The sequence below is a fragment of the Colletotrichum siamense genome (genome assembly GCF_013390195.1).
Source record: "Colletotrichum siamense strain Cg363 chromosome Unknown KSG_Cg363_contig04, whole genome shotgun sequence".
In the NCBI taxonomy this organism is placed as follows: Eukaryota; Fungi; Ascomycota; class Sordariomycetes; order Glomerellales; family Glomerellaceae; genus Colletotrichum; species Colletotrichum siamense.
In genome coordinates, this window is record NW_023501017.1 from 333818 (window position 1) to 358148 (window position 24331).

At 50.0% G+C, this 24331-nt stretch overlaps 10 protein-coding genes across 10 annotated transcripts; 6 read left to right on the plus strand and 4 right to left on the minus strand.

Annotated features, from left to right (window-relative positions):
* Positions 1-168: 168 nt before the first annotated feature.
* On the minus strand, positions 169-889 carry CGCS363_v006004 (uncharacterized protein; the record flags this gene model as incomplete). Its single annotated transcript, XM_036637853.1, has 2 exons — positions 169-608; positions 673-889. The coding sequence occupies 2 exons, from the start codon at positions 887-889 to the stop codon at positions 169-171; spliced, it is 657 nt and encodes a 218-aa protein (XP_036495365.1).
* A 1632-nt stretch (positions 890-2521) lies between these two features.
* CGCS363_v006005 (Isoflavone reductase-like protein IRL) lies at positions 2522-3533 on the plus strand (the record flags this gene model as incomplete). Its single annotated transcript, XM_036637854.1, has 3 exons — positions 2522-2554; positions 2606-3025; positions 3087-3533. 3 exons carry the CDS (start codon positions 2522-2524, stop codon positions 3531-3533), a joined length of 900 nt encoding a protein of 299 aa, XP_036495367.1.
* A 4739-nt stretch (positions 3534-8272) lies between these two features.
* CGCS363_v006006 (uncharacterized protein) lies at positions 8273-8722 on the plus strand (the record flags this gene model as incomplete). Its single annotated transcript, XM_036637855.1, has 2 exons — positions 8273-8537; positions 8589-8722. The coding sequence occupies 2 exons, from the start codon at positions 8273-8275 to the stop codon at positions 8720-8722; spliced, it is 399 nt and encodes a 132-aa protein (XP_036495370.1).
* A 635-nt stretch (positions 8723-9357) lies between these two features.
* On the plus strand, positions 9358-9898 carry CGCS363_v006007 (uncharacterized protein; the record flags this gene model as incomplete). The annotated part of the gene is made up of 2 exons (XM_036637856.1): positions 9358-9403; positions 9474-9898. 2 exons carry the CDS (start codon positions 9358-9360, stop codon positions 9896-9898), a joined length of 471 nt encoding a protein of 156 aa, XP_036495506.1.
* An 823-nt stretch (positions 9899-10721) lies between these two features.
* CGCS363_v006008 (uncharacterized protein) lies at positions 10722-11129 on the plus strand (the record flags this gene model as incomplete). The annotated part of the gene is made up of 3 exons (XM_036637857.1): positions 10722-10826; positions 10884-10969; positions 11027-11129. The coding sequence occupies 3 exons, from the start codon at positions 10722-10724 to the stop codon at positions 11127-11129; spliced, it is 294 nt and encodes a 97-aa protein (XP_036495508.1).
* A 2978-nt stretch (positions 11130-14107) lies between these two features.
* On the plus strand, positions 14108-14386 carry CGCS363_v006009 (uncharacterized protein; the record flags this gene model as incomplete). The annotated part of the gene is made up of 2 exons (XM_036637858.1): positions 14108-14164; positions 14231-14386. The coding sequence occupies 2 exons, from the start codon at positions 14108-14110 to the stop codon at positions 14384-14386; spliced, it is 213 nt and encodes a 70-aa protein (XP_036495519.1).
* A 179-nt stretch (positions 14387-14565) lies between these two features.
* atB-3 (Efflux pump atB) lies at positions 14566-16308 on the minus strand (the record flags this gene model as incomplete). The annotated part of the gene is made up of 1 exon (XM_036637859.1): positions 14566-16308. The coding sequence occupies one exon, from the start codon at positions 16306-16308 to the stop codon at positions 14566-14568; it is 1743 nt and encodes a 580-aa protein (XP_036495384.1).
* Positions 16309-19284: 2976 nt separating this feature from the next.
* On the plus strand, positions 19285-21060 carry MUP1-5 (High-affinity methionine permease; the record flags this gene model as incomplete). The annotated part of the gene is made up of 3 exons (XM_036637860.1): positions 19285-19390; positions 19457-20578; positions 20639-21060. 3 exons carry the CDS (start codon positions 19285-19287, stop codon positions 21058-21060), a joined length of 1650 nt encoding a protein of 549 aa, XP_036495383.1.
* Positions 21061-21293: 233 nt separating this feature from the next.
* On the minus strand, positions 21294-21656 carry CGCS363_v006012 (uncharacterized protein; the record flags this gene model as incomplete). The annotated part of the gene is made up of 3 exons (XM_036637861.1): positions 21294-21320; positions 21379-21504; positions 21555-21656. The coding sequence occupies 3 exons, from the start codon at positions 21654-21656 to the stop codon at positions 21294-21296; spliced, it is 255 nt and encodes an 84-aa protein (XP_036495382.1).
* Positions 21657-22369: 713 nt separating this feature from the next.
* asaE-10 (MFS transporter asaE) lies at positions 22370-23728 on the minus strand (the record flags this gene model as incomplete). Its single annotated transcript, XM_036637862.1, has 2 exons — positions 22370-23508; positions 23560-23728. The coding sequence occupies 2 exons, from the start codon at positions 23726-23728 to the stop codon at positions 22370-22372; spliced, it is 1308 nt and encodes a 435-aa protein (XP_036495381.1).
* Positions 23729-24331: the final 603 nt, after the last annotated feature.

Here is a 24331-nt window from a genome sequence, read left to right on the forward strand (position 1 = left end):
GAGATCTGACGGCCACTGTATCAAGATAGGACCCATGTTAGATGAAGATGTATTGAGATGAAGATGAATACAACGAGAAATGACCTCATATAGCCGTTGATGCGACACCAAAGTCGGCGTACGACAGTGGGCCAATGAGCATGCTGTGCACTGACGCCATGCGGGCTGTCACCTATCTAGCATCTCTCTTAAAGCATCTACTTCGGCCTCCTTTCTCACAAGCTTGAGCCTTAACTGATCCCGCTCCTCCTCGACGTTCTTCAAAGCAGCTTCCAACTCGGCGATGCGATCCCTGCCCTTTTGACGGTATTTTCGAGCTGCCATGGTGTTCCGTTGTCTTTTGGTCGCGGCCATGTCTTCATTACTGGCTGTGTCTCCTTGGTTATTGTCTGCAGAGTTGGCCTTTCGCTTCGGCACCGACCCAGCAGAGGGTGTCGAATCCGTGACTTTAGGTGCCGGGTCGCGCAGTTCCGGAAGAACTGATAAGTGGTGATCATGAACCAGAGGATGGTCAACTCGTCTGTCTAATCTCTCCAGGGGGTCGTGTTGATAGTCATGTGGCGCAGGGCACTCGATGTACCGTGAGTCGTCGACGCGAATAGATGAACCTGTAGTTCACTTGTCAGCATGTGATTAAGACACAAGCAATATTTAGGCTGATGGATTACTCACTCTGGGCTTGCTGTGCTGCAGAACAGTTGATCGCATTCAGTAACCCCAGAAGGTTATCTTCTTTGTCATCGCCGATTCCGCCATTTGCTGCATTATCAGGAGACTCTAAGCTTGACTGCAAGTCCTCCGAATCGAGGCGAGGATCAAGAGGAATATTGTCGGTGTACGGCGGGGCGTCACCCGTGGAATTTGAAGAATCCTGCGACCATCCAAACATTGGTTCTAGGTTGTCGACAGTCGGCCACCATGTGCCTTGGCCAAGGGGGTTCAGGTTCCTTGGGCTGTTGTGGCCGGACGGGTTCCAGGCGGTATCGAGGCTCGAAGCGTACGACGGTGGACATTTGCGTCTCCATGAACTCAGGACGGAGTGCCTCTCCCTAGTGATGGAGAGGCTGGCTAAGAGATATTGAGTAGGATTATGAAAGGGATCCGGTAACGGCCCGAACGGGTTACTGTCTTCAAAATCCTCAGGAAAGAGGCGTGAATAGGGGCTTGTGAGGAGTTGGGGACGCCAACGGTTTTCGTTTATCTGAAGACGTGGTTTTCGCGAAGCGAACGTCGCTCTGATTGGCGGAGGCCAGTGAGTCACGATGGCTCATAATGATGGCAGCGCATGGGCCATGCGGAGGAGCATCGACATTGATTGTTATTGTTGAATTCTGAACTGGTGTAGTCTAACGCAAATTAAATCTGTTTTAGGCTGTACTGTCTGTAGGGTTGAATTGTAGAAGATTGCTGCAGTTCTAGTGGCTGAGGTTTTTGGACTTGAAGTTGCCTGGGCTAGTGGAACTAGGCTCTTTCCTTGCCCCGTAAACACAAAATTTCTAAGATGTTAATTAGAAAAACTCTCACGTTCACAAGCGTAATATGATAAAATCCTGTCTGTCCGCATTTGCTGATCATCGCCTTGATCCGATGAACATTGGGTGCGCCATTGTCGGTTGAGCAAAGACGAACGAAGTTTCCTGGTCGCCTTGGACATCTTTGCAGATGTCTTTAGTGTAATGAAGTGCAGGTGATGTATCGCTGCATTCAGCTTCAGCTTTGAGGTCATTCCAACTAAAGAATCATATCTCAGTATTGGTGAATACTGACCTAAAACCCCCAACCCTCTGATTGTTCTGTTGCTTCGGAAGTTACACAAAGGTCACCAGCTCAAAGCCTCATACCAGGTTGCTGCGCAGATTGGTTCGATGACAGATCTGGCTGCTTTGAATCCTGTAAGACGTGTCAACTCGCCTTCTACGGCCAAAACTTGGGGTGCAGCATGCTAATGTAGCGAAAAGGCGGGCATGTAACAACGACAGTCCCAATGAAGTCAACTGTATGCCGAGTTAGAAACCGAGACCTCATGCAGTACGAAAAGTCTAAACCTTGCCAAACCATGCTTCTATGTTCCTATGAACAACCGTGGCCTTTTCACCTTTGACATTTACTAATAACACATTGGTGATCGATGAGTAAAGTCGGAAGTAAATCGGCTAGCGGAGGCAATTAGGTCCCGGCGGAATGGTGGGGGCTTGGAAACTTAAACTTCGGCCTGGCAACAGATTCCGTTCGCCGTGAACCCAGCTACTCACGGAAGGTTACGGATTGATAATGTAGTGATGGTAATCGGCAGTGGGTATCGCGTGCTGTAGTGCTGGCTAATCATGCGAGATCTCCAATTATTGCGCGATGATACATATGACGAAGGCGGGGTGAGGCCTTCGTCGTCAGTGCGGCATCAAGGCATATAAGGAGCTGCATCCCTCTAAACGTTCAATGAATCAACAGCAGCGGAAATAACATATGAAAATTGAGTTTCTCTCACACGTATACCGAAACATTTCCTCATCTAAGCATCACCATGTCTGCCATTAAGAAAGTCGCTATCATCGGGGTAAGTTACGCCTTGAGCCCACTTTATAACCAAACGTTCTGATCCCTGTAGGCCTCCGGAAACCTTGGCCCAAAGGTGCTTGCTGGGCTTGTCGAAGGCGGTTTTGAAGTCACTGCCATTAGCAGGAAAGAATCCACCGCCACATTTCCCTCTGGAGTCACTGTCAAGAAAGTCGATCTGTCTTCGGTTGGATCTGTTACGGAAGCCCTTAAGGGACAGGACGCCGTGGTCTCAACTGCTGCGACGGCAGCGCTTGGCGCGCAGAAGGTGCTGATTGATGCCGCTGTTGCTGCACAAGTCAAGCGATTCATCCCGTCAGAGTTCGGAATTCACACTCGTGATGCCCAGGGGACCAAGATTGGTGCGATTTTGAAGTCCAAGGTTGACAGCACCGATTATCTGATCGAGCTATCTAAGAAGCATGATTGGTTTAGCTGGACGGGCATCGCCGTCGGCCCATTCTTTGACTGGGTAGGTCACATCATATTGATGTTGCTTTCCAGTTAAGAAAGGCATTTCTGACGTGTAACAGGGTTTCGACAAGGGCTTGCTGGGTCTTGATGTCAAGAGCAAGGCCGTCACCATCTTTGACTCTGGGAATGAGCCATTCTCAGCCTCTTCTCTGGCGTATATTGGACAGTCCGTTGTCGGCGTGCTCAAGAACCCCCAAGCAACCGCCAACAAGTACATCACCGTCGCTTCTTTCACGACTACTCAACGTGAGCTCCTGAAGGTTGTCGAGGAGGAAACCGGCTCCACTTTTGCGGTCAGCAACGTCAAGACCTCTGACCTGGAGAAGGTCGCCGATGAGAAACTTGCGAAGGGAGACTACAGTGCTTTCATCCAACTACTTCAACAATACGTGTTTGGAGATGGTCAAGGGCATGCAGTAAAGGAGAACGCCGCCATTACACTTCTGGGACTACAAGAACTGGACTTGAAGACCGAGACGAAGAAGGCTCTCGCCGCAATCAACTAGACACTCGTGCATGCCTCATAAAAATAAAAACACGATCTTTGCATTGGGAATGGTGCACAGTTCCCATGTCTTTTAGGTAGACTCTACGTCTGGATGATTTGGTGTTTCGGTTTGTCGATGTTTGCTACTAGTTGTTCAGTTGTAACCAATTGAATGAGCAACTCTGAGTCCCCCTAGCATAGCAGGCTATCAATAAAAAGTTAGTCCTATGCGAGGTGATGTTGGTGCCGGATACATCGACGATGAAACCTGGCCTCAAGACTGACGTACCTTCTCCCCAAGTCGCGTTTGCGGGCATCCTGCAAACGCAGCCCGTTTGGAACCTGCCAAGGCGGGTAGACACATGATAAAAGCACCCTATCTCGGACTTGAGAATAATAAGCTCACCGCTAATTTTATGAAAGACGGAGTCTGAGAATTCTGCAAAACAAAATGAAATTGGAGCATGAAAAGTTTTCGTGTCGCAGCTGACCCCTACGTATTTTGTACAAAACTGCCAAATCGCGAGAAAGTTTCTGCTTGTACTTCATCCTTCGCCTAACTCCGGTCAGCCATGGCGCGAGACGCTGCTGGGTCATTGTCAATCTCCAACATCCCATCAATCGCCATACTCCGAGAGCGTCTGAACTACGGCAACAAGACTGCCGAGAGTTGCAAACGGCTCCTGTCATCCATAAAGCTATTCCATAGCACATTCAAGACCCAAGACGGGAGAGCTGCCAACGAAATAGGCTGGAATGAACCTAACCAGTTAGTTCTCAATGAAGTGGTCAAAGGATTTCTTGACGCAGCGGGCAATGGGCCCAACTTCTGGCCGAACGACGAAAATTCTCCGAATTTCAACGGACTTCGTTACTCCAATCATGAACATAAAGAACGGTGCGAACACAATTTTTGGTCTCAAGTCCACGTTTGATGCTGATACTGTTAGGATCATCAAACCTAATGTGAAGCAATGGATGGTCAAAATGACATGGCATTACAAGATGAACGAAAACAGACAGAAGAGGAAGCTTGAGACTAGCAGAAGTCAAGCAGAACCTATATCAAATGTTGAAAGCAGCAATGGCGAAGTTTGCAGCAACGGGAACAGCGTCCGGATTGCAAGCGAACTTTTAGTGACAAATCAAGTTTCACTTGACCCAACACCATTGTAAGTGACACTCCTAGAGATGAACCAAACATGCAGCTCGGATGTGCGCCAAGTTTCCATGTTCAAATGCAGATTAGGGTTTCGAATACTGCGACTGAAGGGTCATGCGCACTAGAGGGCGGGATCAATTCGAATCTCCTTCAAAGTCCTTCGGTACGAGATTCGCCTTTGGAGACTAACGTATACGTTAAAAAGACTAACCGACCTGCAGCAGCAAAGTATTGGTCAGGCTGTTATAGGGAATGCATGCAAGAACACCATCTTTGCCGAATCGGATCGGTCTCTGAAACGCCAAAAGCTGAGAAGCAGCATCGATGCTCGCGAGAGACACAATGTTCTATTGGAAGCGACGCCGACAGACCGCAAGGAGAACTCCAACCAACCAAGACTCAGATCACAGAGCAATACTGAAATAAGATGTTCTGACAACGCTGCTGGTGCCATGACGGAGGAACCCCGCTCAATATTAGTTATTGATCTCACGGCTTCCGATGATGACGAGTCGCACCTTGTCAACACCCCAATCGTCAAGCAGGAAGTGCTCCCAAAGAACCCTAGGGCAATCCATGGCCATCAGTCAAATTTGGTTGCCTCTGTGGCGCAAGCATCAGTGGAGACTCCTGTTCCTGTTCTTTGGCCCAGCCAAGTATGCCACTTAGCTCTACCACAGGCACCTGCGTTTGGGGTTGACCAATTTTGGCCACGAGTCGATGTTACTTTGAAGTACATTGCTTCGCGCTATCCAACTTTGAATGTCCAGACTTGGAAACCGCGGCTTCGGTTCAGTCAGTGTTCTCTGCAGCAACTGAGAAACGAGTTGCGCATACCCAATTCAGAGAGAATCGGGTTCAAATTGCAGCTTGCTTACCCGGGGTTGTTTTACACGTCTGAGGTTGCCGGTCATGACGAAATCATGTTTCGGCAGATACGAGAACAAATGATTGCCACCATCAGAAGGGAGCTCTGGGACGCTGGTTCTTTGCATCCTCTGGAGATCTTTGTTGTGATCGAATCTGTTCATGATGCTCAGTCACACCCTCTGACTGCAGTTACAGCACCTATTACCTGGGAACAGTCTCCTGATGAAAGCCTTCTAGCTGGCCTTTAGTCTCTCACAGTCCGCTGGAAGAACATGTCTCGAACCAGTTAATTTGCAACAAGATGAACAAACCACTTGTCCGCCCCCACTGCGGAAGGAGTTTCGGTCCATATAATTCTCAATAAACATTCATAACTGTTCTATTGTCGGAAGGTGTATTCCAATAGTGCTAAACAACCAAGACTCTTTGTTCGAGGCTGATTATAGAACAATGAATCACATGATGCTTGCACAGGCACATCTGCCCTTGTCTCTAGACCATGATCATCTGACAGCCTATGTTAGAAGAGTGCCTAACAAGATTAATGTCTTGAAATCTCTGGCGAGACCAGTAATGCTCATGCCCGATGCGAAGTGAAAGCTACTTATAAAGGTGACGTCCATAGCTAAGGTAGCAATTGGAAGTCACGACAACATCAAAAACAGAAGCGACAGGCACCAATTATTCTCACTTTGTTATTTCTTCTATCTCTCAACCAATTGATCGCCACGAATGGCTTCCCAAACGCACCTTTCGAACTCTATCGATGAGCGATGCTCTTATTTCCCACCAGTCAGAAGACAACTAAGTCTTGACCCCAATCTCTTCGAAGGTTTAAAACTCACATGCGTCATCTGCAGGCAAGAAATGAATATCGTTGGAGATGGATTTCCAGAAAATGATCACCGGCCCGATGGCTTTGCGGCAACTCATGGCGTGACAAGCGCCCGCGATCTGAGAAGACGTCGACCCCAACCTTCGAACGAAAGCACGGCAATCGTCGTCCCATGCGGCCACATATTCTGCAGAGGCTGCCTGTACGCCCTATGCTGGGAAGGATTTGATGTCAATGACTTTGTTCCAGGAAATGAACAAGCAAAGAGCGATCCGGCGTGCCCCATGTGCAAGCAAAGTCTTTGTTTCGAGAACTGCGTCTTCCGCTGTCGCTATCCAGGGATACCCTTCCCACGAAACAAATGCGCCCTCGAAATATTTCCGCAAACAATGAATGAGAACATGGAGAGCGCCATCTGCCCAAGAAATTGTAATTCCTGTGCGCTGCTGGAATTCCTGCAGCATGTCCAGGGGTATGTTGCAGACACTTTGGACGAGATGCCAGAACAAGCGGGCCAAAACGTGACGGTTGAGACAACAGTAACTGACAAACCCAGCATAGAAACCTTCGAGAACTTGTTTCATAATTATCTACAAGATTCGATCACAAGATATAGGATGTTGACGAGACTCCGGCCCTGGGGAGGTCCGGCTGCCCATCCTCGACTTCGATATATCTTCAAGTAGTGGAACGCATGGAAATGTGGAACGCATGGAAATGGCCAAAAGCCTTGGTCTAGGTTGGTTTCGTTAGAAGTAGTAGGATAGAAATAACTTAGTGTATACAAAATAGGCGTTCATGTCTTCACTACGAACCGAGTTGATCTTCACATTGTTCTCAAACACGGTGCAAAATGGTCTGATCTTGCTTTCGCGTTTTCGGCTCGGTCATTGAACAAGGAACACCGGTTGGACATACTACCTCCGTGGCTAAGCTCACACAGTCGCTTGCTGGGATGACCGTGGCCTAGGAGCTGTTCGCTGTTCTTTGCGGGTGGACTTCTCGATACGAAGTTGCATGATCACGAGTCGGTGGCCAGACCGAGACCTGCAAAACTCATGCATGGAAACATTGTACAAAAGTTCTGCGCTCTATGCGTCGATGCAGCAGTGGAAGTGACGTTGCACAAGTACGTACCGACCAGTGCCGCTTTCAAGCTTTGGGGCGCAATACGACGGCGATCAAAGAACGCCCCAAGATGGAGGTGGCATGTGCTACTGACCAGTGACGTCTCCGTGCTAGTCTAGCTCGTCGATCAACTCGTGGAAATCCGTCTCGTGTTGCGGGGTCTTCCACGGACGGAAGGAGAATATCTGAGACCCCAGATTTCCTGTCCTCCTCCCCTAGACTACTGCAACCACCTCCGAGCCCCGTCTGGCTAATCGAAAAGGTTCTCTTCTGCAGCACGTCAAAGCAATATTGGAAATTTCACCATTGCCGGACGTCCCGACGAGGCGGTCTGCAGGCTTCTGGTTGCACCGCATCATCGTATGCCCGAAAGAAATGTTTGCTGCGGATTACGGGTGGGTACATCCGAGTAAGACCTATGTGAGACCTAAATCCTCGTCACGCTGATCGTTCGTATTTTTGGCGAGACCGCTTGCTGTCGGTGAAGACTTCGCCATCAGCTAATCCAGCGACGCGTATGATAGTACCTTCGAACACGTTCTATTTTGAGCAGTTGATGATTGATCAAGGGCTATCCTGTGGTCGACGAATACATAAAGCGTACACGTCTCCCCACTTGCCATCTACTTCTTGCTACTCTCCATCACACCACCTCCTCTCAACCTCTCACCGTCACAAGATATACAGACCACAATTCAATCACAAAATCGACCAACACGAGATAATACAACCGTTAAGACTCGTTATATCAACCATCACCAAAATGCGTTTCTCTACCCTCTTCTCTATCGCCAGCCTATCTTTGGCAGCTCAGGCCAGTCCCATGCGCCGAGACGACCCTCACCGAGCCGATTTTCGCATCTGGAGCGAAACGGGCTGCGGCCAAAATGGCTCAAATGAAGGAAACCTAGGTGTTTGGACGATCAACGAATCCCAGACCAACCAGTGTCAACCGACGTTCAACGCCCAAGTAGTAAAGGGAATATTCCTCAACGACATTCAAACCGATGACCAGACTACGTGCACGAGTAAGTTAAGCCTTGTATCTTGCATTCCATACTGTAACTAACATATCCAAGTGTATGCGTACACAGAGGAGAACTGCGGCGGAGTTGCTCAAGTTGTCTCCGTCAAGGAATGCGCGAATGTACCTGACGGTGACGCTAGCTTTGTCAGCTTCAATGTCGAGTGCAACGCTCCAGTCTTTGAGTAGAGAACGTGAAAGGATTTTGTTAATGCGCCGTTTCGAATTGCATATGGGAGGCGTCCAAACTGGTTTTTGAGATTGCATGGCATAAGTAGGAGTTTAATGGCCTGGTATGGCTCAAGGAACACTCATTTGATGCCTCTAGAGGGCAATTAATTCACCACGGAGACGAGGTGAGAGCAGACATAATTCACTCATTAATTCATCAGTACTCTGTCTACTCTTTCAGCTCATTTCCTTGAGTATGATGTCTATAATTGGGGCAGGGTGTGCTCGTCAGATTCGCATGTTCTTGAGGGAAGAAACTTGGTACTGATATTCATACCTAGTGCCTCCGTTGTGGACTTTTGCATCCTGGAACATGCGGTTCAAACCACAAAGCCTTGACCAGAAGATTATTCCAGCTTCGTTGGTCCACCGATCCGGATCTGGCGGTAGCTTGCGCATATGATGTCAAAGGCGTCATAGCATCTGGCGCTAGCAGCGGAAGATCGTCATTCCCGCAGATAGTCGCGTCAAGCATTCAAATCACCTCGGTCTCTAGATTATTTGCCGGATGTCTGGCTGCCATTTAAGCAACCATTGAAGACGCACGAAATGCGCAAACAATCACTCAATTCCGTCGCATTTCTACCGCAATCATGAGCTCTCAACCAATTGGCCTGACCACGATCCCGAAGCTGCTCCGTGAGTGACACATCAAGACATGCAAGTTTAGCTCCGAGACCAGTCACTGACCTGACCCCTCGACGAACAGCTGTGACGGGAACCTTCGCACTCCCTTTCACTGCGTACTACGCGTTGCTCAGCTTACGAACGGTTCGCGAACGTCTGCAAAAGGAGCACTACCTCGGGGACAACTCATCGACTGGCAGCGCCGACTGGCGCGCCTACCAGAACGACAAACTGTACCTCCTCACTCGTGCGCATACCAACTTCACCGAGAACGTTCCGTTGGCTTTCATACTCGCTACTTTGGTGGAGGTCAATGGCGGAAACCGTAAGGTGCTGAGTTGGTTCCTCGGCAGCTTCCTGGCCATGCGCGTGCTGCATGCCGATTTCGGTATCCTGCAGCAGGGACTCGGCAGCGGCAGGCCCATTGGCTATTTTGGCAGTGTTGGGCTTCTGAGTGCCATTGCTGGATATGGAGCCTTCTTGGTCAAGGGTTATTGGGGTTTCTAAGCTACGCTTGGAAGAGTAAGTAAGCACTTTTGAGGGCCATTCCAATCATCATACAATAACATCGCATACTATTACCATATGTGCTCCGTACTAATGAGTAGTATGTGCATGTTGACAAGTATCTGCATTTTGGACATGTTCTTACCAGCGTTAATATCGACTTGGCGACTGCGATGGACGCTTTAGTGCATGATGCGGGGTAACCGTGGCAGTCTACCGCCACCACGCACTGAAGGTTAATTGAGACGCGCTGTATTATTCACGAACGAAGAGAACAGTAAACATCGGCGTAATCAGCGGATAAGCCGGCTGTCATCTGAAGTAGGGGCGGAGGAGTTCGTCCCAAATTCCAAAATAGGACGGCTTGGAAGGTCGCCTGATCGCCCGCAATTAATCCCAAGCATGCGCAGGTTCCACGTACATGACTATGCCAAAACTCAAAGCTCCTGAGGCACAGCAGGCCTCCCCAGTCAATCCGCAGGAAGTTCGGTTAACGCTTAAGAGCTTACCATGGAGTCTTACAAATACAGGGTTGCGATCGACCGTGATTAGCAGAGCCAAGCATGTAGCTCAGGGCTGAATTACCCTGCTTCACCCATTTTAGATTGACTTGGCAGGTTCAAAATAGAGTTGACACTTCGTGCCCCTGATGACCCTTTGAGAGAAATAATCCTACACGTTGAGCAGTGAACATCATATATTTAGGGCCTCGCAATCGTCCCACCAGCGGCTCAGTTACACTGCTCCATCATCTTCTTGAACCCATCATTGCACCATTTGACAGCGATTATCCAATTCGTTGAAGTTGCTTTCAGTCGCCAAAATGCTCTCTATCAAATTCGCCCTATTCCTGGCACCATTATTGGCACTTGCTAGTCCCGTCGACATCCAAACAAGACAAAATAATGAATGCTGCTACGAAACCGAGGTGAGAAAAGTTGAAGAACAAGCGTCGAGCCGGGATCACAAGACTGACTCTTCCCAGGACATCAATAAGCTGGTTTTTAGAACCAACGGCACGTCAGGTCAATTCTTGGACACTCTATCATGGTGCATGCTGCAGGTCGACCGGTAAGTGCAAAGCCTGAATAGCCGCCGTGTTCCTTCACACGTATTGACTCCAAGCAGCGACGCAAGCGACCCGAATAACTGCGAGAAGGCAACACGTTCGTATTGGGCAGGATACTGTCCCGAATCACCTACGAAAGTCATTTCATGCCCCTCAGCTTAAGATATGATCATTTGGTCTCCTAAATTCAATTTCTCAATCTGATAAATACGTCCCGCTAAGCGGCATATTGTCATTACACTGCTAGGACGTTTGGATGAAACGTTTAAAGTGAGGTGGCATCAAAAGCTAGATGTATTGTATCCAATTCATGATACCAGTTTGGAGCGACTTCGCATACATCGAGTGCCAGCTAAGGTCTTACACGTGCTTCGATTAAGGCTCGAAAGTAGTCCAACTCTTCTATAGGAATGCCCCAAAATCTCTCCATTTTAAGACGGTACTCCTTCGTGTCTCGATACCCTTTCCTCCAGCGAGAGTAATCTTCTACGCTTACACCAACCGGCCGCCTTCTACCTACGTCAGCCTTCGTGTCGCACATGAAGTTGAAAAGTGCCAGAGGCCACATCTCGCACCCTGGCGGTGGCATGGGAGCCATGACATGCACCGGTATTGAACGTGTACCATCATGTTGCCAATGCTCGTATACCGCCTGTCTGTCGCAGTCTATCCCCGCGTACGAACCAGCCTCTAGCAAAACTGTTGCAAGACGAATATTCCCTGTTCTAATTGCGAAATGCAAGGAACTGCGCGCGGCTTCCGAATTCCGCCTGTCTTTGTTGGGTGTATCCAGCTTTTCTCCGGCGTTGATCAATGCGCTTACGAGCTGCTTGATTTCTTCCCTTTCTCCCTTGAAATATGAAGCCCACTGTAGGAGAGTCCATCGCTGGCAGCAAGACAAAGGCCAGTATTGCTGCTTCTCACGTCTCAACTTAGAAGTGTACCGTATCAGCGCAGTAGCTCCGCTCGTTACCATGTGATAAAGGGGAGGCATTGCTTGCGATGGACATTTCATTCCAGTTTGCACCGTTTTTGATCAACGTCTGGGCTGTGTCGGTGTGCAGATGGGCAATCGCTAGACTCAAACTCGATGATAAGTCACTTGTCATCAAGTACTCAGATGCCAGGTGTCTTTTCAATGGGCACATGCAGCAATAGAAGCCGTCGCGATCGATGTCGTCAGCAACGCTTTTGAAAGATAACAAATATTCCACGCACTCGTTTTGCCCGTTCTGCGCAGCAATATGCAGTGGGGTTGCACCTGATAGAACGTTTAGTCGAGGATTGTGCTGACATCCCGGGGTGAGATACATCCCAAGGTCAGCGCCGTGGTTGACGAGCTCGCGCAAAATTGGAAGATTGCCGACAGCAGCTGCCCGAAGTATGTGTGGCGTGACCGAAGTATCTTTAATCAATACGTATTCCCAAGGTCCTGGAAGAAAATGGGGGAGATCCTCCTCAACGGCTCGTCTGTAAATGTCGTCCACTGGAATTTGAAAGAAACCACGGCATGTTCTTTTAATCGCAAGCATGCCGCGCACGCCCAGAAGATCGACAATTTTGACCATGAGTTCTACTGGTAGTTGATTCATTTCTTTGGCAACATTGACCCGTTGTCAAGCCGTCCATAGAGGAAAATTCCGATATTATTTATCAATGATTCCAAGGGATCATATGGGGTGGAAAGAGTGTCGTAAATTCGACATGGGGAGAATCAGTCCAGACTTCGTGTAGTTGTAGAGAAGAAAGTTTTGAAAAGTAGGTTTGTTCGGTGGTCTGGGACTCTGGACACGTTTCATTATCAAGTTGACAATCACTGGATTGACCACCAGGGTTGTTACTTACGTTGTGGTCAGGCTCTACATAATAGTTGTCAGTCCACCGCAAAGGCTGGGAAGACTCCCAAAAGTCGACCTCATGGCCTTCGACCTAAATCAGTCCGGGCCATGTAATATGAATTGATTATGGTAAATGGCATTGTTTTCAGATGTCGGGGCAGCTGTACGTCATATGAAGCCATTTTCATCTTTTCCTCATTCTCATACTTTATAATCATACAGCCTCTTTAGCACGTTGAAATGTCCAGCTTACAGAGCATGGTAGCGTCCAGACTAGAAAGATGGGTGAAAGTTTCTTTGTATCCCACGCTACCAAACCAAGAAAAAGGCAAACGCGCAGCGCATGTCTGCCATCAAAACTAATAAATCCGCCCTTCCGTCAGGAAAGCTGCTCATGCCGACATAAGGGACGGTGTTATGAGTAATCAGCTTCTGAAGACGGGCGTAATGATACGTCAGAAGTCTGCGGCCTCTGAACTTGGAGGAGTCTTGCCATCATGTAGCTTGGCGGCCTCCGAATTCACAGTTGCCGAAGAACGTCTCATCTCGTGACTAACAACCGTCCGAGATGCCGCTATCATGTGCCATCGCCGGCTCGACGGTGCAAGTTCGTTTCGTTTCTCCCTCCAATGATGCTCATTCAAGAGTGAGCGTGTCATGAAACATCCGTCTCCGATGAAGTTACTCCAAACAAAAGATGCAATAGCATCGCATGTGTCCAGGTGAAGTATTTCGATGCACATCGTGTGCACACTCGGTTTCAATTCCGGACTTCACACGCATGTCCTTCATCTCAACTGAATAAGGTTCTGGACTGATCTGTTACTGGGGTCCCAGCAGCTGTTCTTGAGCGTTCATGGTTGGCCTGATCGGCCATGACCGGTTTCAGTTTGCTTCACCCGGAAACTTTTACCGGGCTGAGTAGAAACGTTGCAGCTGTAACCGACACATGAGAACAATTGTCGAACTCAAGCAGTATCGCAAATGATGTCTTGTGATGGGCAAGCTTCTTTATGAATTGAGCCCTATAGGGATTCTTCGCCGGGTGTCTCGGGGCCGCCGACAAGCCGGGACCATGAACAGCCCACACGCGAATGAAGAGTGTTGTCGATCTTCGAACCTTAACCGGGAGGTTTCGTCACAGCTATATTGTGGGTAAAAATAGGTCCAACTTTATGCCCAAGGAAATGCTACAAATAGTCGCATCTTGCCTACCTACCGTCTGCGAAGTCTTTGGTCGGCAGCAATCACATCAGTTCCACTATTCAACTCTTCTTTACAAATACACAAGAACGCACCACAATGCAGATCAACAAGCTGTTCGTTGCCGCCATCTTTGGTCTTGCGACCACGGTCATGGTAAGTTAACTGCGCAATTGATGTGGCTCAGGCCAAAACAGAAGCTAATTTGCGATTTCTCTATAGGCTCAAGAGGGCAAGTGCACCGCCAAGGGAGAGTGCCAGGAGAACGCAAGCGGTGTCAAGTTGCTCTGCACCTCTGGCAGCTGCGCCAACAAGGCAGGACAAGCCTGCACGAGGAATGGACCCGGATCTTCGAATGTTGCAAACTGCCCCAAGTAAGGCCTCGAAAAAGAGGTTTCGGGGGCGGTGGAAACAGCAAAAGTGGAAGAAAAAGCAGGGACAGATACGCACTCGCCTGAATAAAAAAAGTCATATCCATTATGTTACCATTACTTTGATCTAGACTTTGCATTTGTTTCGTGAACTTAGTGAACCTCGTGAAAGAAAGGATGCTGTATTTAAGGAGTCTTGAGTTGACCAGCGAACGGGCTCCGACCTCTGATCTTCTCCCCATAGATGCACAGCAGCCACGGAACGAGGGACAACAGCAGCCCAATCCCGCCCAGCAAGCTACCAGCTGGCCCAAAGCCCAGTTTCTGAAACATGGTGTTCGTGAATAGGGGGAACACACCAGCCAACAGATTCCGACACATCGACTGGGCTGCAAGAGCAGACGACGCGTAACGATGATAGATGTCGGCGAGATAGTTGAATACCGCTAGGTAGATCGTGAAGATACCAATCGTAACCGACGCAACTGCAAAGGCTGGGACGATCCAGTGGATGGCTTTTGAAGTGCTCCAGCCGAACCAGAACAGTCCGATGGGAAGGAATAAGGATTCGATGCAGGCAGAATACAACCGGCCTTCGGGACTGGCCATCTGGCGAGGCATGAGCTTCCTGAAGACTGGGTCCTGGAAGATGGTGATGACGGCGCCTAAGATTGATCCGACAACGACAGCGGTGTAAACACCACCAACCTGACTGCTGTTAAAGTCATATGTAGACCGAAATGCGAGGCCGATGCTGTTGAATTGCATGAAGAGAATTGCCCATGCGAAGGATACCCAGGCCGAGAACCAGAAGACAACCGATTCCGTGAAGAGCAGCTTGAGGGGAAACGAGAAGCTCCGCCATATGATGCTTAAATCGAGTTCTGGGCCCTCAAAACGTTCCCGAAATTGAACCCGAACGGGAGTATCCATGCTTGGCTGGAGTTCTGACTGGAGCATAGGTCGATCTGCAGTGGTCGATGATGCTGTGCGATGCAGAATGATATCCGCGAAGTGCTTGTTCAAGGCAATGCACTTCTTCCTCAATACCACGTTGCTTCTTGTCTCATCAAAGAAGAAGAAAAGAGCCAACGTAGTTGATCCGACCGTAATCATCTGTACGTAGAAGATCCATCTCCAGTGAAGATGGTCGACGATGATTCCACTCATCATGGGTCCGAGGCCAGTCCCAATCATGATGGACATAGAGTACAGAGCCATTGGCGTGTTGCGATTTTCCTTGTGAAAGACATCGCCTACAACCCCTCCGGTCAGGGTAGCAAAGACTGATGCGCCGTTGCCAACAATAAGCCGTGATACGAGCATCCCTGGAAAAGATGCGGTGATTGCACAACCCAGAGTGCCGCAGAAGAAGACCGCGCCTGAGCCAACGAAAACCCAGTATCTACCGTAGATCTCGCTGATCAGGGCAAGGATCATTGGTGCGAAGCCGAACCCGAGGACGAAAAGCGTGATACCCACGTTGAACTCTGTATTTGAGATGTCCCATTTCTGGGTCAAGGGTTCTGAAGCCATGGCGTATCCGCCTGCAGAATATGCTGCCAGCGTAGAAGCAATGAATGTTCCGAACAGTACCGTGGTTTTCTTCTTAAGCGTCCATGCGAATGGCGACTGATATTTGGCGTCTATCGCCGTTGGATATGAACCTGCCGGCAATCCTTCAATGCCATTATTCTGCAGGTAATCTGAGATTCGGAAAGTCGACTCAAGTGCATCAACATTCAGGGGTAATTCGACGGTGTTGAGAACTCCTTTTTCATCGCTTGCGACCGGTGGCGGTAACCTGTCCTTGGTGTCATCGTTGATTTTGTTGACCTCGGCTACCTGAGCCCGCTCTATGTCGGAGTCGTTGGCAGAAATGCCCTCCAGTGGTGTCACGGAGTCACCATGATTGGGGTGATGTCGCATTTCGGGCCATGAGATTGCGGGTGGGTGATATCGCAGCTGAATCAGAATGGCTTCTTCGACCCCAACTCACGGCGTGCTCCTCGGAAGTTTTTCTTTGCAGGTTTCACCCCGGTTTAGTGACTCGAATCCCGCGAGCGATGGCGGAAACTTCTCCGCAGCTAGGAAGAAATGAAGTCCGGGGTAACGGACTGTCTCCGAAAACCGGAGCGCAATTACCCACTCTTCCTTGCATGCTCTTCTGCATCCGGACGAGAATATGCATCTTCCATGTTGGCATGGCGCTGCGAAACGTCGTATTCTCAAAAATCGAGAACCTGGTGTGATTCAATGCCGTAGTCGTTGATTCTTGTATCGCTGTGCGACCGAAGGGTCGATGTATGCGATGCTGTCTTTGTCCTCTCTACAGATACGAAGAGAGACGTCTACAACCGCATCTGCAGTCACAAAGCGGCCATCTGTTGCCTCCTACCTGATGGGCGAACTACAATTCGCGAAAGAGTACCAATTGTAGTTAAGAAGTTCTACAAACGATCTACAACGTTCCACAGGTGGGTGAAATCGCCTTAGGGCGCGCGTGGCAATCTATCTCGGTTGAGACCTCCGAAAGATCGGAGCGCCTCGTGGCGGCACGGCCCGCGGTAACGGTTCACTTCGATAAAGCTGCAGCACCCTTGACCCGCTGCCGCTAGACAGGGAACGATGCAGCACTTTATCCAGTTGACCGGATGATGTGGTTCAGATTGGTGGGAGGGTTGGGGAGAAACCGGGGCATTGGGTAGCAGCATTCTTGACACAGGAGGTCGACAGATGCGAATCTCCCTTATCTGAAAGTCAACCCCGGAGTGACAATTTTGCGGGCCCTAGGCGTCATCGTATTATGAGGTGCCTTTACATAAACCTGCACATTATTGAGGGGAGAACCGTGACTTCTTAATGGGAAAGCGCGACGTGATCCGCACGAATCATACAGCATCGGGTTCCCTTCATCCTCGAACGCAGCCGGTTCTCAGATGATCCATGAGATTCAGCAACCAGCATTGACCATAGGCCTTGAAACATCTTCTTATGACTGCTGTAGTATCGCTTTTATCAGTTTCACGCGTGATTCTCACTCAACTTATTGGGGCACTTCAATGGCATGGTGTCCAAATGACCACCACAGCTGTCATCGCAGGCGGTACGCAATGCAGCTTTGTCATCCATGCGAGTTTCCGTACCCCCACTGACTTTATTTAAGTTGTCGGGCGAGACTTTTTGTCTCGGTTAAAAGCGCCTGACGCCTGCCTGAGAGGGCGCTTGTCGACGGCTCACTGGCGCTATCACGCGATGTTGGCTATTATGACTTCATGAAGCCGAGACATCACATCGGGAAGGACCCAAGAAATGGGAGTAATCGCCTTTCCCATCTCGTCCATTCGTCCGTCAATCGCGTAACACAACTTCGAGGCGATGTCAGGCAAGACTTTTCAGCTGGTGCTCAGTAGGATGCTGATGAGTCGAATCATCAACCGTGAGTCCGCAAATTCTGACTTTAGAGCCTTTACCCCTGAAGTCGGCGTGGGGTGAGGATTAGCTTCCTGGTGAAAGATGCAGCCTAGAACTCGGTTGCAGCCGATGGTGGTGTACTAGAGTTCTCAGTGACATCTCGTGGGCCATGCAATTGACCTTGAGGCATCTGACCGATGCCTGCGCACTGGGTGGTATTTGTCATGTCAGGTTGAGGTGGCTTGATCAATATCCCAGAGTGAAATCTGTGTCTATCGTTGTACTGCCGAAGCTGTCAAGGTAGACTCCATAAGGGTGCGGTGAAATAGCTATTACTTCCTGTCACTCAATTCTGAAGCTATGCTCAAGACATTGGGAAACTCGGAATTCTCATGAGATATCATTGTTTGTGTTTATGCCATGATATGGAAAAACGACTCGTAGGCCGAGCTGCAAACGCTTCAGATCGAGCGATCGTGGGTGTGAAAGACCAGAAAGAGTGCGTTCACCGTGCACACCAGGTTTCCTCCAACCCAGCTAGGCATTCTTGAGGCCAAGAGAAGCTATTGATGGCTGAGTGAACGAACTTTTGATGGCCTTGGCAGCTTGCGCTCGGCCAATCGAGACAAGTCACATTGCCGCCGAGAGCAGGGCATGTGAAGATAGCTTGGGGGTCGACATGAACTGTAGGACCAAGAAGAACGTGATTCTTGAGAAGCGAGGTAAGTCTCACCACGCTTCTTTCGTACCGAGAACACGAAAAATAGGAAGTTCCTACTGCTTATGCGTGACTCTTGGCAAAAACATCTTACCAGCAACAGTAATGTCGTTGTTGTGTCCCGCCAGAGTCACACAGGTTGTCCCCAACGCCCCCCGGATTTAATTGGGTCCCAGCTAAAATTTTCCCACTTCGACATCTTCACCTCTGATCGCGTCATCGGTGCTGTGGACCACAAACAGAAACTATGACACAGAACTCCTCGCACCAGACCACTGGGACAAGACACCCTGGTGTCACTCCCCTGACTGCGCTCGACTTTGCCTGGGGTGCTTTGGGGGTCCTGACAGTTGCTGCAATTTCTGGGTCTAGGCGGCTCTAAAGAATCGCGCATACTTTCGGAACAACGCGGGCAGCCTCTCTTTTGCGGATCTTTTTGAGAGCCTGCAACGCTTTCTCTCACCCCTTGATCCCTGCAAAGATCCTTGGGACCCTCCAAGATTTTGGCTCGAACTTGCAATGCACCCTCCAAGAACTGCAGACGGCCATACATATCCTCTCGCCACATGGCGCCAATTCGGTGTCTCTAAGACGTGATCCGCTTGGCGGGGCCCTCCCACGGGTGTCACGTCCAGACATAAAACCTTCTGACAGCCTTCTAATCTGACCCTGATGCTCGGATCCTCTTCCGTCTCCTGTCTCCAGTGCATCAACAACCCTCGGGTCTCTGGTCTTTCGCGTACTCAAGGACGGCCAAGATCAGAATCGCCAACATGTCCAAGCTCTTGAACAGGTTCAATGGCGGTGGCTCGTCCTCCGCCGAGGGCGGCAACAAAGATGGCGATCTCCCTGCCGCGCCCACCTATGACAGCGAAGTTGGTAGGTTGCAATTCTCACCTACTGCGTCGTTGGCGCCTTAGAACCTTGCTGACTGTTGAACTGCAGGTCGAATCGAGCACGCGCGTGAAGCCAAGCGACAAATCGGAGTCACCACCGCCATCTTCCTGATCGTTAACCGTGTCGTTGGTACCGGTATCTTCGCTACTCCCGGTTCCATTCTCAGCCTCTCTGGCAGTGTCGGCTTGTCGCTCTTCATCTGGGTCGCTGGCATGATTATCGCTCTTGCCGGAACCGCCGTCTACCTCGAATGGGGAACTGCTATCCCAAAGAACGGTGGTGAGAAGAACTACCTCGAATACGTCTATCGCCGTCCCAAGTTCCTGACCACTGGTCTGTACACTGGATATGTCATCCTCCTCGGTTGGGCCAGTGGTAACTCTGTCGTCTTCGGCGAGTACATCCTCCACGCGGCTAACGTTGAGGTTGACCGGTGGAACCAGCGCGGCATTGGTCTGGCATGCATCACCTCCGCCTTCTTGATCCACGGTCTTGCGCTAAAGTGGGGTCTGCGCTTGCAAAACCTCCTTGGTTCGATCAAGCTGATCATCATCCTGATCATCATTCTGTGTGGATTCATTGCCCTGGGAGGCCACGTCAAGCTTCCCGAGGACCAGAAGCCTCATAACTTCCGCAATGCCTTCGAGGGCACCACTGGCAGCGCTTATGGAGTTGTGACAGCTTTGTACAACGTCATCTGGAGTTACATTGGATACAGCAACGCCAACTACGCCCTCAGCGAGACCAAGAACCCCGTTCGCACCCTCAAGATTGCCGCGCCTGCCGGTATCATCACCATCTCGATTCTTTACATGCTCGTCAACATTGCCTACTTCGCCGCTGTTCCCAAGCAGGAGATTCTTGAGGGTGGCCGTCTGGTCGCTGCCTCCCTCTTCCGCAACGTCATGGGTGGTACCGCAGAGCGTGCTCTCTCGGTGTTCGTCGCCCTGTCTGCTTACGGCAACGTTCTCAGCGTTATCTTCTCCCAGGGTCGTCTCGTTCAAGAACTCGGTCGCGAGGGTATCCTGCCATTCTCTCGATTCTTTGCCAGCAACAAGCCCCTGAACGCTCCCTTGGCTGGTCTCTTCGAGCACTGGCTTATCTGCGTCATCACGATGCTCGCTCCTCCTCCGGGAGACGCTTACAACTTCATCCTTAACCTCATCAGCTGTAAGTTTCTTCCCTTGATCAACCATATCGTACCATGGATTGACGCTAACCCTCCAACAGACCCCCTTGCTGTCATCAACGTTTTCGTCGCCGGAGGCCTGGCCTACCTTTACCTCAACCGCAAGGAGTGGAACTGGAACCCGCCCATCAGCGCCAGTCTTCCCGTCGTCATCTTCTTCATGCTCAGCAACGTCTACCTCGTCATTGCTCCCTTCGTTCCTCCCGAGGAGGGCCAGAACGTCTACGAGAGCCTTCCCTACTACCTTCACTGTGTTGTCGGCATCGCCATCATTGTTGCAGGTGGTCTTTACTGGGTTGTATGGGCCAAGATTCTGCCGAAGATCGGCAAGTACGAGCTGGTGCGTGAGACTGTCGTCGATGAGATCGATGGCTGGGAAAGAAACGTCTTCTTCAAGAGACCTTTGGGAGAAACCATTACCTCTGCAAACAGGTCGACCCCCGAGCCTGAGGTGGCCAAGTAGCCGCAACTTCAAAGTTGTGCTAGGTTGCCAATCTCAGTTATAATGAAGTCAGACGAGGTACTCGAGTCTGTTCACGTAATCCTTTAATCGCATCCTTCGATATACCCTAGAAGCAAGATAGAAGAATTCATAATGTTCAAGTTGCATTTGCATCTGCTTGACGTGCTACTATGTGTATTTCAATCCATGTCCAGATGCGCCAGAGTATGTCTAAATCCCAGGCTAATTACGGCTCATGACTGAGGTCTGCAGCACCAGCACTACGTCAAATGTTAGTTGGGGTGCACATAACTTTGTCCACGGAGAGTTGCGACTTACGCTCACGCTTGATGCGACGCCGCCTGCATTTGTAGCGATCCAGCAGTCCGCATCATTCTGGCCAGAGCCTGCTGGGCAAGGAAAGCCACCAGGCGAACCTTTAGCGTTACAGTCCTCATTTCCAGCCTGCTTGACGGTCAGCTGAAATGCCCAAGGTAATGTATTGGCTTACTTACACAGCTCACAGTTTCCTTCTGACAGGTTACTGGCGTGATTTGGGCAAATGTCGAAACTGCAAGCAGAGAGACGAAAGCGGCGATGGCTTGATCAAACTTCATGTCGACAGAAGTTTTGTCGAGAATGATACTACTGGGATGAGGTAATTGAGAATTATCGCGGTGTTTACGGGGCACTCTGGGAACGAAGGTGAACAGGTTTTCTTATATCCTGACAAACGTAGATAGAGTTGAAATTGAAGATTGGCATTGTCGTAATTAAAACTATTCTCAGATGGTTCATTTAGGTGTTTGCCGATCACTACAATAATCACGCGACGTTTGCTCCTCGGGGCCTTAGGCTAGTTGCGGGTTCGAGAGAAGCCAAGGCCTTGAGGTCTTGGGCCTATCTAGGGCGCACACCTTAAAAATATTATCTGGTTGCTCTACATTCTTGGATGGGGCGAGTCCGATGATGTAAAGGAATTTGATTGGGTTGAGGTAGAGAATATGCTCAGACGTCCCTTGTCAAACGCTCGAGACTGAGTCAGGTTTCCAGTTTGGCAATATAACTACCTTTCTACCCAGCCGCGGCCAAGACAATGCACGAAGGTTCTAATGTCAACTCGTATTTTGCGGAATAGGGTATAAGTCCAGACTTAAAAAAGCACATATCAAATGCGGCTTTCGCCGAGGCTGGGTACAATGGGTTGCAACTTGCATTCATCTTATTCTTGTAATTGGCTATAAGTTTACAACCCGAGCGCGCGAGTTTCATCATGAAAGAGTGACTTTTATGTGTTCCTAAACCCAACTACACCATTGACTTTCCGGTCTCAGGAACGGACGGTGACCTTCTTCAGTGGCCAGCCGAGAATGCCCATAGAGGAGCACAGCATGAAGGAGCCAACGAAGAGAACCAACGATTCGTATCGCCCCATTCCATAACCCGAGCTGACCGGCTTGGTCAAGAGACCAGCAGTGATGGGACCGGTAGCAAGGTTGCCAATGCCCTTTGTGAACGCCATCATGCTGAACACAGGTGCTGGATCGTCGGAAAGGATGGCGCCAAACTTGGCCCAGAAGACGGGGAAACCGCCGGCGAACATGCCGAAGATGAGCGCGAACACCACGAGAAGCTCCAAGGAGTGAGCAAATCCCCAAATAGTGAACGCTGAGACCGATGATACGAACGAAGAGATGAAAATGAGAATGAGGATGTTAGGCGTTCTGTCCGACAACCAGCCGAATCCGACCTGTCCGAACACGGTCGCCAAGTTGTAAACAGCCAGAAGCAAAGCGCCCATCGTTCCAGACAGCCCGATAGCAGAAGCGTATGAGGGGAGATACAGTGAGGGGATGTAGTAGGCAAACCCCTGGAACAAGTTGGACAGAGCAAAGCAGTAGAAAAGAGGCTGCTTGAAAGAGCTCACGTCGAACATGCGCAGAGCACCGTGGTGCGAGGGCGGAAGGCGTCCCTTGATCATTGGCAGGACCGGGAGCACTAAGATGAACACCGCAACGGCGACCGATCTCAAAGTGGTGCGGAAGCCATACTTGGACAAGAGCACCTCAAGCAAGAACGGCAGACCGACACCACTGCATCCGGCGCCGGCGAAGAGGACGCCATAGGCAAAACCACGGCGGGCCACAAACCACTCGTTGAGCATGCGCAGAACGGGGAAATACAGCAGCAGAAAGCCGACCCCGTACATGACGCCCTGTGTAGCGATGAGACCGACGACTGAGTCGCAGAAGGACGCCCCAACAAGGGATGCAACGCAGATAGCCCAGCCGACAACAACCATGTGTCTTTGCCAGGCGTGGAAGCGGCCAACCAAGGGCACAGCAATAGGTGCTCCGAGGAAGTAGATACTTGTTGACACCGTGCCAATGACAGCGATATTTGGGTTGCCTTCGAACTTGGGATGGGAATAATAGTAATCCTGAAAGACTCCAAACGTCAGGGGGAAACCTGTCAATGTTAGTCAAAAGCGGGCTGACATTTGGGCTTAAGTGACAGTACCCCAGAGAACTGCCTCGACAATGAAACTCGCAAAGAGGAATTTCCATGCCTCCGTGCCCTTGTCACTCGGCGGGAGAGTCTGGATCAAGTTGTTGCCCTCTTCATCATCGGTAGGCGGCGCTGAGCGCATTGAGCGCGCGTCAGGCGTAGGTTGCAACTCGACAGACATCTTTCTTACACTGAGAAGATGCCTCGACTGTAGAAAACGAGATCAACGAAACAAAAGGAAAAATGCACCAACTTCATTCATGATGTCCCCAGCTCATTAAAAGGAGTTTTGAGTTTTCCATGACTAAAGCAACAGTGTGCCCCCAAATCCGACGTCGGCCCCGCTTGCGGGGTTCTGACGTTAGACCGGTTGGATCCAAGACCCCAAGGGCGCGCAGAACACACCGCACCATACCTATCTTAGCGGCTTATCTGCAGGTCGTTTCAGTGGAACTGGGCGCTGGGAGTTATGAGGTCTAATAAGTATTAGACCTACTTACCACATAAAAACATCGTGACACACACGGGACGGGATCCGAGGTTTTCGCAATTTTGGCACGTGGGAAGCCCTTGCCGGAACTGCATCCGGGATCGCATGTTAGATGTTTGCCCCGAAAAGGGAAGGTAACCAAACATTTCAAAAAATATTCTAGTGGAAGATGCAAACACGTTTGTCTTCTTAGCAGTCCACACTCTAGCTTGCAAAAGAGTCTCTGCCCTGCTCCAGCCTCAACGATTCCGCATTCGGCCACTGTGGGTGCTAGTTGAAATACACCGTGCTCTT